This window comes from Lynx canadensis, chromosome A2, assembly GCF_007474595.2.
Source record: "Lynx canadensis isolate LIC74 chromosome A2, mLynCan4.pri.v2, whole genome shotgun sequence".
NCBI classification, from domain to species: domain Eukaryota; kingdom Metazoa; phylum Chordata; class Mammalia; order Carnivora; family Felidae; genus Lynx; species Lynx canadensis.
The window spans coordinates 19,595,010-19,609,395 of record NC_044304.2 but is presented as its reverse complement, the minus strand read 5'-3'; the positions used below and the strand labels follow the sequence as shown (position 1 = coordinate 19,609,395).

Genomic DNA, 14,386 nt, shown 5'->3' with positions numbered 1-14,386 from the left:
AGGCTCCAGGCTCCGAGCTGTCAGCACAGAGCCCGACGCGGGGCTCGAACTCATGGACCGCGAAATCATGACCTGAGCCAAAGTCGGCCGCTTAACCAACTGAGCCACCCAGGCGCCCCAACCACATTCTTTCTTAAATGGTGAAAAATCATCTGTTCAAACTGAAGCACGTCTCAAACATTAAACTAACTTACATACTCCTGAATATTTTTAAGGTAAAATGTTACTAACAAAACAAATACTTAAATAGGGACTTAATTATCTTATTCTGAGCAAAGAGAATATGAATTTCAACTCAGAATTTAATACAGCCTTAGAGTGTGTGTATACACATACATTTCTCTCTACCTTAAGTATTTAGGAAACATTCACATACAAGTTGCAGTTTTCCCACCAGCAAGTTACTAGGCTTTGCCTATTTTCTCTAGTAGTATAAATAAGTTTTGTTACAGAATTATATGTTTTTAAAAATCAAAAATATAAAGAAGTAAAAATGAACATAATATTCCAAAAGACTACTTATTCATATTTAATAAGCACTGTTGCATAACCAACTCTTGAGAAATTTTGCTCTGAGAAAACAAAGTAATGAGTTCAAGAAGTTGTAAGCTGATGAAAATTATCTAGTAAAGAGGGAAAATGGAACATTTAGAAAAAATACTGCAAAAAGGAATTTCTGTAAAAATCAGTTCTGATTTTCATCTCTAATGAAGACAGAAGTTATTTCAGTAAATATACAAACAAAAATAAAAGTTCCAGAGAAAAGAAATGTTATACATTACTACTTAAATTGATGCTGTTCTCATGTGTTCCTTACAGCACACATGTATTTTCCTATATGCAATCTCCCACACACACTCAACCCACTTTGAAACCACACTCATTAAACCAGAGTAAAGAGGTAAATCCAAAAAATAATATGAACATGAATAATTCCTTAAGCAGAACATAAGAGGAGTATGTCATTGGCCTACCTGTAATACCTTGTGCCTCCCTCCTAAAATAAATTTAGGAATCTAGGGTCAAATTTATAAGCTTCTTTTCAAGTAAACTATTTTTCAAGTAAACTAAAGTTTGGTTAGTAATCAGTAAAACTGACAACTCCTAAAACTATGGAAGTTGGCTATTCCTAATTTAAATCATGCCACTAACTTCCCACAATTTAAAATAAAAAATATTTGTGTTTCATAATGTAATGATGTTATACAAATGTGCCAAAGTGTCTCTTGTATACTGGGCCCTGTATTATTTACTTCTTCACAGCAAGAGAGCACCATTAGCTCACAGCCCACCAGTGCCAAAATTTTACATCCAACTGCTTCTAATATAACCCAAATAAGCATATTTTTAGCCATTTAGAGCCTGTCATTTTACATTAATAAAGCTGCACTCACTAACTGCTATTCACAGTTTAGACCCACGCTGGACTATAAAAGATCATAAGCTGCTGCTATTCTATGGTGCTCTTTGACCCAGAGATTTCCCATCATGCAGCTAAGTAACATAATCTAGATACATAAGTCCCTTCTCTCCCAGGGGTTCCTGTGCCCTCTTCCTGTTATAGGTATGGCCCTGCGCTGCCGGGAGGTCTCCAGCTGTTAGGGACTTACCTTTACAACCCGTCAAAGTTCTGCCTAAATAAAGCTCATAGTATGTTCCTTCCATCTTGTAGCCATATCTTTTTTCTTATCAGCCCTAAAATCTTCAAATTTACTACAAATTTACTATCTTCAAATATACAAATGTATATTTTTTTCAGTGAAACTTTACAAAAACTGGTGGATCATTTTAAGAATGAGAAAAGCCAGATGTGAAGAAAAACTTTAAAAGCTAACTGAAAACTATGTAAATTTTAAAAGTCCCCACAAGAAAATTTCCATAGCCTATTCAAGTAATTTCATTCCCTGTCAACCAAATAAAAAACAAAAACAAAAGCACTTCAGCACAAATGGTACAAGTTTTCCAAGAAGCAGATGATATATCCTAAGAAGCATTGAGAGTACAGGGTCATCTTTTCCACAGGTATGGCAGGATACAATGAAGAAGGCACATGATAGAAACACAATGCATGTTCACTGATTGAGGCCTTTGTTCTCGGCTACTATTTACTAAGGTAGAGCCCCAAGCCCTGGTCTTGCTAATCATATCATGCGCTGGGAGGACCTGCAGGAGAATTATGATCGTTTTAATCCACAACACCACCTATGTAGTATTGCAATCTAAAATGCTTAAGCTGAGTCTAACCAGGAAAAAAACATTTATTTATTTGTTTGTTTATTCATTTATTTAATATGAAATTTATTGTCAAATTGGTTTCCATACAACAACCAGTGCTCATCCCAACACGTGCACTCCTCAATGCCCATCACCCACTTAGGAAAAAACATTTAGGCAAATACAAACTGAGGGACATTTTGCAAAACAACTGACCTGGGCATTTCTATGGTGCTCTTTGACCCAGAGATTTTATGTAAACATCATAAAAGGAAAAAAGAATACACTTATCAAAAACAGAATGGACCCAAATAAATAAATCACGTGTGAGAGAGGAGAAATCACAACCAACACCAGATAAATACAAACAATTATGAGAATATTATGAAAAATTGTATGTCAACAAACCAGAAAATCTGGAAGAAATGGATATAAAATCCTAGAAACGTATAAACTACCAAAACTGAAACAAGAAGAAATAGAAAACTTGAACAGATTGATATCTAGAAAAAAAAACTGAATCAGTAATCAAACATCTCCAAACAAACAAAAGTCCAGGGCCAGATGACTTCACAGAGGGATTCTACCAAACATTTAAAGACGAGTTAATACCTATTCCTCTCAAACTGTTCCAAAAAATACAAATGGAAGGAAAACTTCCAAACTCATTCCATGAGGCCAGCATTACCAATTCCAAACCAGATAAAGACAACACTGAAAAAGAGACTTTTTGCAACAAAATATTAGCAAACTGAATCCAACAGTACATTAAAAGAACCATTCACCATGATCAAGTGGGATTTACTCCTGGTTTGCCAGGGTGGTTCAATATTCGCAAATCAAGCAGCTTGATACAAATTGAGCATGATACACTGCGCATGGAGTCTGAAGATTGTCTCCATCTCTATCTCCCTCCCTCCCTCCATCTCTCCCTCCCTCTTTCTCTCTCCCTCTGTCCCTCTCCCCTGCTAATGTTCTCTAATATAACATAACATAACATAACATAACATAACATAACATAACATAACATAACATGAAATAAAACAGGTAAGAACCATATGATCCTCTCAAGATGCAGAAAAAGCACTTGACAAAGTACAACATCCATTCATGATAAAGACCCTCAACAAAGTAGGTTTAGCGGGAACATACCTCAACATAATAAAGTCCATATATGAAAAATCCACAGCTAATATCATCTTCAACGGGGAAAAACTGAAAGCTTTTCCTCTAGGGTCAGGAACAAGACAGGGATGTCCATTCTCACCACTGTTATTTAACACAGTACTGGAAGTCCTAGCCTCAGCAATCAGACAACAAAAAGAAATAATAGGCATCCAAATTGGCAAAGAAGTCAAACTTTCACTATGTGTAGATGACATGATACTCTATATAGAAAACTCAAAAGACACCACCAAAAAACTGCTGGAACTGATACACAAATTCAGTAAAATCTTAGTATACAAAATGAATATACAGAAATCTGTCTCATTTCTATACACCGATTATGAAGATTTAAATTTTTTTTCATTTCAGTATAGTTGACACAGAATGTTACATTAGTTTCAGGTGAACTACACAGTGATTCAATTTCTCTATGTATTACACTATGCTCACCACAAGTGTAGCTATCATCTGTCACCAAACAACACAATTACAAAAGCATTGACTATATTCTTTATGCTGTACCTTTTCCCCCCATGACTTATTCACCTCATAACTGAAAGCCTGAAAATACTTTTTTGACTCCTAGACCATACCCCCACCAAAAAAAGCAATCAAACAAAAACAGCTATAAAAAGGACATTCTTGGGAAAATTAGGGATATTTGAATATGAACTAGATATATTATAGTACTAGTATCAATGGTAAATTTCTTGAGTGTAATAATTATATTGTGATCATGATCATCCTTTTTCTTAGAAGACACATACTCAAATATTTAACAGTAAAGTATTAGAATGTCTAAAACTTACTCTCATGTTAAAAGCAAGGCTGGGGAGAGAACATGAGCTTAATATGGCAAAATGCTCGTAACTACTAAATTCAGGGGAAAGGATATAGGTGTTATTTATATTATTCTTGTAATCTGTGTATAGATTTGAAATTTTTCAAAATAAAAAATTAGGTAAGAAGAGTCTGATGATTTTTAAAAAAGGATTACATAGAAGAATTTATCCCAAAACCAAATTATGTTGCCATCTGCCCTTCAGTTATGGTTATAAGAGTCTTCAGTCTTTGGCCCGTGAGTCTTTCCTGTATTCTACTTCCTCTTCTTTCATTCTCTCTAAAATTTCTTCTTTTTTTTTTTTTTTTTTTTTTTTTTTTTTTTTTTTTTTTTTTTTTTTTTTTTTTTTTTTCAACGTTTATTTATTTTTGGGACAGAGAGAGACAGCATGAACGGGGGAGGGGCAGAGAGAGAGGGAGACACAGAATCAGAAACAGGCTCCAGGCTCTGAGCCATCAGCCCAGGGCCTGACGCGGGGCTCGAACTCACGGACCGCGAGATCGTGACCTGGCTGAAGTCGGACGCTTAACCGACTGCGCCACCCAGGCGCCCCTTCTTTTTTTTTTTTTTTTTTTTTTTTTCAACGTCTAAAATTTCTTCTTATTGGGTTTTCATTCTTACTAGTCTACCCCAACCGCTCCTAACTATATCTTCAATCTTACTCAACAACACCAGACATATTTGATTAGTCCATCCTCTAAATACTTTCTTTGCTTGGTCTCCAAGACACTACTGTTTCATTTCTCTACGTACCTCACTGGCCACAACTTTTTAGATTCTTCTGATTCTCTTCTTCACTTTATCTTTAAACATTACAGTTCCCCAGTATTCTGTCTTCGCCTCACTTCTCCATCTACAGAAATTCCTTTACTGTTTTCATCCAGCCCCGTAGTTTTAAATACCATTTGAATGCTGATGACTTCCAAATCTATGTTTGAAGCACCAAACTCCTCAGAACTCCACATTCATAGTCAACTGCTTACCTAATATCTCCACTTGAGTCTAAGAGTCATTTTAAACTTAACATGTCCAAAATTGAATCCTTTGATTTCCTCCCCAAAATATATCCCTTCCCAAGCTTCCACATTTCTGTGAATGGCAACCACATCTCCAGAGTTATTAAGACAAAAAACCCTGAAGTCATCTTCAATTCCTTTTTTGTCTACTCTACATGCTCAACAAATACTGTCAGCTCTAACTTCAAAATATATGGCACCTTACCACTTCTCGTCACACCAGGGAACATGTGAATCCAAGCTATCATTCTGTCTTCCATGGACCTCTATAGTATTCTACCAAGTCTCCTTGCTTCTACCTTTCCCCACTATAGTTCTAGTTTCAACAAAGCAGCCCAGAATAACACTTTTAAAATTAAAAATATGTCCCTTCTCTTTCTGAAAGTTTTTAGTGACTTCCAGGATCATTCAATAAAAGATAACACCCCTGACATAGCCTACAAGGCCCTACAATATTTATTCCTTTGCTGCCACTCTGGACTCATCTCCTTTTACTGACGTCACCTTCACACACTGTAGTGAAACTGTCTACCTTACTCTACCTGAACAAAAAAGGCACATTTTGCACATAAAGGATTAGAGTAGAGATAAAGCTCATGGATTAAGGGCTTGGAATAGGAGTCAGAGAAGAATGATGAAGGGAGGCCCAAGAGGAAGAATGGAACAAGAATAGCCATAGAAATTAAGGAAGAAAAAGGATACCAAAAAGAGATATATCATCAATGTAATATTTATAAGAGTGGGGGAGAAAAAATGATAAAGGAGAATTAACTCATAACAGGGAACAGAGTAAAAATACCATGTATTAAAAAAATGGGAAATCACATTAACATATTATACTGGCTATTTCTTTTTTTTTAATTTTTTTTTTCTTTTTTTCTTCAACGTTTTTATTTTATTTTTGGGACAGAGAGAGACAGAGCATGAACGGGGGAGGGGCAGAGAGAGAGGGAGACACAGAATCGGAAACAGGCTCCAGGCTCTGGGCCATCAGCTCAGAGCCTGACGCGGGGCTCGAACTCCCGGACCGCGAGATCGTGACCTGGCTGAAGTCGGACGCTTAACCGACTGCGCCACCCAGGCGCCCCTATACTGGCTATTTCTGAATGACAGTATTCTTCTAACATCCCTTGTTTTCAGATGTTTACGCTTTGTTATGGCTAGACTATCTCACTTTTGCCCTATATATCTTTAGTTTGGTCCTTTATCCAAGGGCATATATTTACAACCTTTAGCAATCTCAACAAAAAGTCCAAAATACTTTCCCAAGGCCCCTATAACTTGCCAGTCCTTGAACTCTAATATTTTTTTCACCAATATTAAGTGGCTGGTGAAGTCTATTCAGTTTGCTAGCTGTACTCTCTAAGATTCCTCAACTCTTACATAGCTCAAAAGAAGCTAGAACTAACTCAATTACTTAGGGGGAATTTGCAAACAGATTAAGACCTTAATTCTCTGAGGTTCTCTTCTCTCCAGGTTTTAACCTCTTACTTTCCAATCTCCCTGAGAGTTCCAAACTCCAGCCTGTTTCCTCATCCCTGAAAGACTACCACTTTCTGTTTGGAATCTGCTCCACCAGTTAACAGCAAACTGAAAAATTCTCTGTGGAAAAAAAGCCAAAATAAACATGAACTCTTCCTGTATGAATCCCTTCCTTCAAGGATCAAAATTCCCCAAGATCCTCCAAAATTTTAAAGAGAGAAAGAGAGAGACCGACAGAAAGAGAGAGACCAAGAAACAGACACTTAACTATAGAGAATTAACTGATGGTTACCTGAGGGGAGGTGGATGCGGGGAGGGGTCAAATAGGTGACGGGGATTAAGGAGGGCACTTGTGATGAATCACTACATTCTACACCTGCAACTAATATTACACTATATGTTAACTAAGTGGAATTTAAATAAAAACTTGGGGGAAAAAAGATCCTCCCTACATTGATTGCATTTCAGCACCTAAAGACAATTTTTTAATACTTTCTTCAGATTTCAGAAATATTATTTAGGACCACCAAACTGTGGGAGGTTTGCCTACTGAATTGATTCTACATAGCTTTCTAAAATTTACATCAAAAAAACGATTTCTCTGCTTCCTTAGAGAAAGTGTGCTTCCAACAAATATGGCTGCTCTGACTCCTAAAAACTGAGAACAAACTGAGGGTTTATGGGGGGTGGGAGGAAGGGGTGGGTGGGTGATGGGTATTGAGGGCACCTGTTGGGATGAGCACTGGGTGTTGTATGCAAACCAATTTGACAATAAATTTCATAATAAAAAAATTTAAAAAAAGAAATCAAACCAATTCTCTTACACATTAAAAAAAAAGAAAAACAAATATGGCTGCTCTGTATAATTATTTAAGCCATATCTCCTTTGCCTTCCAGAAACAAACTGAATAGAGGTAGAGATTTTTCTGCTAACAAAGTGGTCGTTAATTTCCTTTACAACTATTATAAACAGGGAACACTGCTCTTGGATTTAAGATGAGTCCCTGGTTATCAATCAGGAAGTGTATTATTTTGCTAGCATTTTCTGAGGTACTCTATTTCTAGATCCCTAAACATTCTATCTCCTTGTCTCATCTCACTTCCATGCAGTTTCTGTCAATTTCAGCTCTTATCAGTCTTATTACTGAACTAAGTGTTATAAATCAGGGGCATTATTTTTGAATTTTGTATTTTTGCATTATATTTTGCATTTTGAGGTGAGCTATTCACATTCAGAAATTATTATTCACATTATTAGTACTTCCAGAAATATATGCCTTCCTGGTCCAGGTCTAGACACTCTCTCTTCCTTTTTCCACACAACTTCTATACAGTCTTAATGATTTTGGCAATCCTTTCCTATAAATTTGAGATAGACTATTTGCTGCAAACGTTCACTAAAAGAGGATTTTCAAGTTTCCTTTCTCTATATCCGTTTGTCTTTGATATTTTATAAAAGAAGAAGGAGAATAAAAAAAAGGTATGCTGATCGTGCATTCATATCAGAATCTTCTTACAGGCTTACTATTCCTCAATAACAAATTTTATCTTAGAATGCATACCAGTCACCTAATAATACCTCTCATCTCTAAATCCACCCTTCTAGGCACTGACTCTGAGGCTGGGATTTGCCAACTTTGCCTCACAAGCTCCTCTGTCTACTGGGGGCACCTGAAAGATACTGGGGAAAAGGAGATAAGAAGTGTTTCTTGCTGTTCCTATACACAGTTCCTAACCAGAGAAAATAGGTCCCAGCCTCCAGTTGTTATTGGCATTCCCAGAAACAGCCTCACTGCCCTTCTTCATATATACCAGCAACAGCCATGTGATGTTCTTACTCCTCAGATGTTTGAGCTCCGGTATCTCAAGACCCATCTTCCCAGATCCTGAGTTCTAGTATCCCCAGCCCATTATCTTTTGTATCCCCAGCCTACAGAGTATAGACTTCTTTCTGTAGTTATTATTTTTGGTTACATCAGTATTTCCTCTTTTTTTTCATTTTCAAACACGTATGTAAACAATAACCCATATTAAATTCTACCTTGTAGGGGCGCCTGGGTGGCGCAGTCAGTTAAGCGTCCGACTTCAGCCAGGTCACGATCTCACGGTCCGTGAGTTCGAGCCCCGCGTCAGGCTCTGGGCTGATGGCTCGGAGCCTGGAGCCTGTTTCCGATTCTGTGTCTCCCTCTCTCTCTGCCCCTCCCCCGTTCATGCTCTGTCTCTCTCTGTCCCAAAAATAAATAAACATTGAAAAAAAAATTTAAAAAAAAAAATAAATTCTACCTTGTAAAGCAACTCATAAGTTCTTGTTTCCTGATTAAGCCCTAACTAAACTCTGATGCTTACTCAACCTCTGTTCAAAAACATTATTTCTAGTACCAAAAGCTATCACACTTATATAGTACCTTAAATTTTATATTTTAAAATGATAAATTCTGGAAAATAAAATCACAATTTTATAATAACACATATTTATTACTTTTAAAATTAGAGCATGACAGTAAAGAATTTCTAAAAGTCACTCACAATGTGAATGTGCAAAAACAACAAATGTTAACACTGATGTATTTACATCTTGCTCTCTTCTATTCAGAGATTGTACTTGTTATCCTATCAGAACCTATTCTCAAAGTAATAAATAAATTATTAAAAACATACTGCATGCATTATGTTTTTAGAAAATTCACAACCCAGGTTACCTTTCAGGTACAGAAGAAAAGATATTAAAGTTGTCAGTATTTTAAGAAATAGTTATATTCTCAGAATTATATATTATATTATATATGATAAAGCAAACTTATTTTTGGCAGGAAAACATGTTAATAGCATATTTTATACTGCAAACCAAAATGAAAAAAAGCCTTCATCCACAATCTATAAAAATTATGAATAAATTTAGTAAGGCCAACTACTCACCCCCTATTACTGACAATTGCCTTTTTCAAGTGAATATAATTTACAGGAAAGATACCCTGTAAAAGAGAAAAGATTTCCCATTAGAAAAAGCAATTTCTGATTAACATCACATATATACTAAAATAGCAGCCAGATTTCAGCATGGAAATCAACAATACAGTAGAACTCTTAATGTAGCAACCACTTTGCATATTAAGAATGCAAAATTGCACAAACTATACACATTAGATAGGAATTTCATTGTCATTTGCACTCAGAGTCTATCTTCAGGTGAAAACTGTGATCTTAAGCAACAACCAAAAAGATTATTTTAAGTTACAGATTGGAAATATTCCACCTAATCACTCTCAGGATATAGACTTATATACAAAGCTTGGCATGTATCTACAAAACTATCCCCTAACCAACAACTTATACATTACCCAGCTCTGAGCTAGAGAAACAATTCTCGGACTCTGACAAACATTTATATTCACCAGAATGAACCAATTTGGAAGTTTCCATAAATATTTCTCTTTTTACTCTTTCTAAATAGTTTCCATTTTGATATTTGCCATAATTTGATTTCAATTCCTAAGGTACAAAAAGATGTATTGTTTTAAAAAAAAATGAAGTTTTGCAATCAGTGTTTCGTTATTTTTCCCTGATGTATGAAACCCTTCAAATACAACACAAATGGTCTCAATTCTTTTATGTATACTCTTTGGCCCACATCACTACCAAAAATAAATCTATACCACACAAGGCCATCAGCAACTAGACTACAGTAATTCATTTTATAGTTTTCAGTATACAGATATTTCACCTCCTTGGTTAAATTTATTCCTAACCATCTGCTTGTTTTCAATCCTATTTTGAATAGCACTGTTGCCTGTATTTCTTTTTCAAATATTTCATTGTTAGAGAGTAAGACACACAACTAAATTCTGTGTGTTAATTTTATATCCTGCAATTTTACTGAATTTGCTGATTAGTTTCAGCAGGTTTTTGGTGGAGTCTTTAGGATTTTCTACATATATCAAATCATCTGCAAACAAATACAATTTTACTTCTTCCTTTCTGATTTAGATGCCTTCTGTTTCCTTTTCTCACCTGACTGCTCTGGCTAGGACTTCCAGTACTATGTTGGACAGGAGTGGTGAAAATGAGGATTCTTGACTTGTTTCTCATCTTAGAGGAAAAACTTTCATTTCAAACCCGTTTACCATTGAGTATGACATCAGCTGTGGGTTTGTCATATGATGGCCTTTTTTATGTTGAGATATGTTCCTTCTAAACCCACTTTTCTGAGAATTCTATTCATGAAAGGATTTTGTATTTTGTCAAAATGGTTTTTCTGCACCTACTGAAATGATTACATGATTTTTATCTTTCATTCTATCAATGAGGTGTATCACATTAATTAGTTTGGTAATGTTGAACCATCCTTTCATTCCTTGGATAAATCTCATTTTATCATGGCATAAAAGCCTTTAAATGTACTATTAAGTTTGGATTGTTAAAGTTTTTTGAGAATTTTTGCATCTGTATTCATCAGGGATACTGTCTTTGGTTTTCTTTTTCATTTAGCATTCTTATCTGGCTTGGGTATCAGGGTATTACTGGCCTCATGAACTGAGCCTGGAAGTGTTTCCTCCTCTTCAATTTTCTGCAAGAGTTAGAGAAGAATTGGTATTAATTTTTTAAAGTTTGGTAGAATTCACCAATAAAGTCATCAGGTCCTGAACTTTCTTTGTTGGAAGAATCTGATTGCTGATGCAATCTCCTTACTCATTACTGGATCATTAATATATTTTTTTTATTTTTTCCTGATTTATCCTTAGTAGGTTACATGTTTCTAGGAATTCATCCATTTCCTCTATATTATCCAATTTGCTGGCAAATAATTGTTCATGGCATTCTCTTATAATCCCTTGTATTTCTGTAGTACCTTTTTTTTTTTTTTTTTTGGTGAGAGAGAGAGAGGGCAAGCAAGGGAGGGCAGAGGGGTAGAGGGGGAGAATCTTTAAGGTTTTTAAAATATTTATTTATTTGGGTGAGCGCACAAGCGGGGGAGGGGCAGAGGGAGGATATAAAGCAGGTTCTGCGCTGACAGGCCAACAGCAGCAAGCCTAATGCAGGACTCGAACTAATGAACCCGCAAGATCATGACCTGAGCCGAAGTGGCTCAAATGACTGAGCCACCCAAGTGCCCAAGGGAGAGAGAATTTTTTTTTAATGTTTTATTTTTGAGACAGAGAGAGAAAGAGGTGGGAGTGTGAGCAGGGGAGGGGCTGAGAGAGAGGGAGACACAGAATCCAAAGCAGGCTCCAGGCTTGGAGCTGTCAGTACAAAGCCTGAATCCAAGCTCAAACCACGAACTGCAAGATCATGACCTGAGCCGAAGTCAGACACTTAACCAACTAAGCCACCCAGGCACCCCAAGAGAAAATGTTAGGCAGGCTCCACACCCAGTGCAGAGCCCCACGTGGGTCTCTATCTCAGGACCATGCAATCATGACCTGAACCAAAATTCAAGAGTCGGATGTTTAACCAACTAAGCCACCCTTCTGTGGTATCATTTTTAATGCTTCCTATTTTATGTCTCATTTTGAGTCTTTCCTTTTTTTTCCTTTAATCTAAGCATTTGTCAATTTTTATCTTTAAAAAAAAACAAAGACAGCTCTCAGTTTTGTTAATCCTTTTTTTTTTTTTAGTATTTATTTATTTTTGACAGAGAGAGAGAGACAGAGTGTGAGCAGGGGAGTGGCAGAGAGAGAGGGAGACACAGAATCCGAAGCAGGCTCCAGGCTCTGAGCCATCAGCCCAGAGCCTGATGTGGGGCTCGAACTCACAGACCACGAGATCATGACCTGAGCCAAAGTGAGACGCCCAACCGACTGAGCCACCCAGGCGCCCCTGTTAATCCTTTTATAGTTTTCTGGTCTCTATTTCACTTTTCCCACTCTGATCTTTATTTCTTTCCATCTGCTGAATTTGAGCATAGTTGTTCTTTTTCTAGTTCACTGAGGTGTAAAGTTGGGTTATTTGACATTTTCTTTTTTCTTATTGTAAGGCATTGATTATTATAAAATTGTCTCTTAACACTGGAGCAACCCATAGGCTTTGGTATGCTGTTTCCATTTTCATTTATATCAAGATATTTTTTAATTTCCTTTTTGATTTTCTGACCCACTGCTTGTTCAGAACTGTGTTGTTTAATTTGCACATATTTGTGAATTTTCCAGTTTTCTTCCCATTATTGATTTCTACTTTTATACCATTGTGGTCTGAAAAGATACATAGTATAATTTCAATCTTCTTAAATTTGCTAAGTCTTGTTATGTGGCCTATCATATGATCTATTCTGAAGAATGTTCCATCTTCAGTTGAGAAGAATGTATATCCTGATGCTGGTGAATGAAGTGTTGTATCTATGTCTGTGAGATACATTTGGTCTAAAGTTCAGTTCAAGTCAAGTGTTTCCTTGTTGATTTTGTCTGAATAATCTATTGCTGAAACGGAAGTAATGAAGTGTCCTTTTACTATTGTATTATCATCTAATTTTCCCTTCAAATCTGTATCTGTTTAATATATTTATTACATACTAATATATTAGTTTTTGATACACCTATAGATATGATTGCTATATCTTCCTGATGAGCTGATTCCTTTATCATTATACAATGACCTTCTTGGTCTCTAGTCAACAATTTTTATCTTAAAGTCTATTTTACCTGGAGTAAATATAACTACCTATGCTCTCTTCTGGTTTCCACTTGCACAAAATATCATTTCCTATCCCTTTACTTTCAACTTATGTATGTCCCTAAAGGTGAAGTAAGTCTCTTAAAGGTGGTATGTAATTAATGGGGCCTTGTCTTTTAATCATTCTAGCTACTTTAGGCCTGTTGATTAGGGAATTCAATTCATTTACATTTAGAGTAATTATTGATAGGTAAAGAATTACCATCTTGTTGTTTCCAGTTGTTCTATAGCTGCCTTGTTCCTTTTTTCATCTCTTGGCTGCCTTCCTTTATGAACTGATGATTTTCCATGGTGGTATGCTTTGATTCCCTGTATCTTCTGTGATTCTACTATAGGTTTTTGCTTTGTGGTTATCATGGTATTTATGTAACACAACTTGTAACAGTCTATTTTAAGCCAGTAACAACTTAATTTTGATCATATACAAAAACTCTACTCTTTTACTCTCCCCTGCTCTTACTGTTTTCGATGTCACAATTTACCTATACTTTGAATTATTATAGCTATAGTTTTTTAAACACTCTCCTCTTTTAACACTAGAGCTAATATATCACCATATTATAGTATTAGAGTATTTTGAATTTGAGTATATACTTACCTTTACCAGAGTTTTATATTTTCATTTTTTCATGTTACTAATTAGGGTCCTTTCATTTCAGCTTGAAGAACTCCTTTCAGCATTGCTTGTAAGGCAGGTCTAGTGATGATAAATTCCCTCAGCTTTTGTTTAGCTGGGAAGTTTATATCTCTCCTTAATTTCTGAAGGACAGCTCTGCTAGGTAAAGTATTCTTGGTTGGTGTGGTTCTTTTTTCTTTCACCACTTGGAATAATTATCTCTCTCTCTTCTGGCCTGTAATATTTCTGCTGAGAAATCCACTGACAGCCTAATCAGGGGTGGGAGTACTTTGTAAGTTACAAATTTTGTTTCTCTTGCTGCTTTTAAGATCTCTCCTTGTCTGTAACTTTGACAGTTTTATTATAATGTCTCTTAGAAGGGATTTC

At 36.0% G+C, this 14,386-nt stretch overlaps 1 protein-coding gene across 6 annotated transcripts in view; it reads right to left on the bottom strand.

Annotated features, from left to right (window-relative positions):
• DOCK3 (dedicator of cytokinesis 3) overlaps positions 1-14,386 on the bottom strand; it is a 597,238-nt gene that overhangs the window by 407,451 nt on the left and 175,401 nt on the right. For all 6 annotated transcript variants that reach the window (XM_030306883.1, XM_030306888.1, XM_030306884.1 and 3 more), the window contains exon 4: positions 9,637-9,692. In XM_030306883.1, coding sequence (XP_030162743.1) covers positions 9,637-9,692 — 56 coding nt within the window. The remainder of the gene's footprint in view (positions 1-9,636; positions 9,693-14,386) is intronic.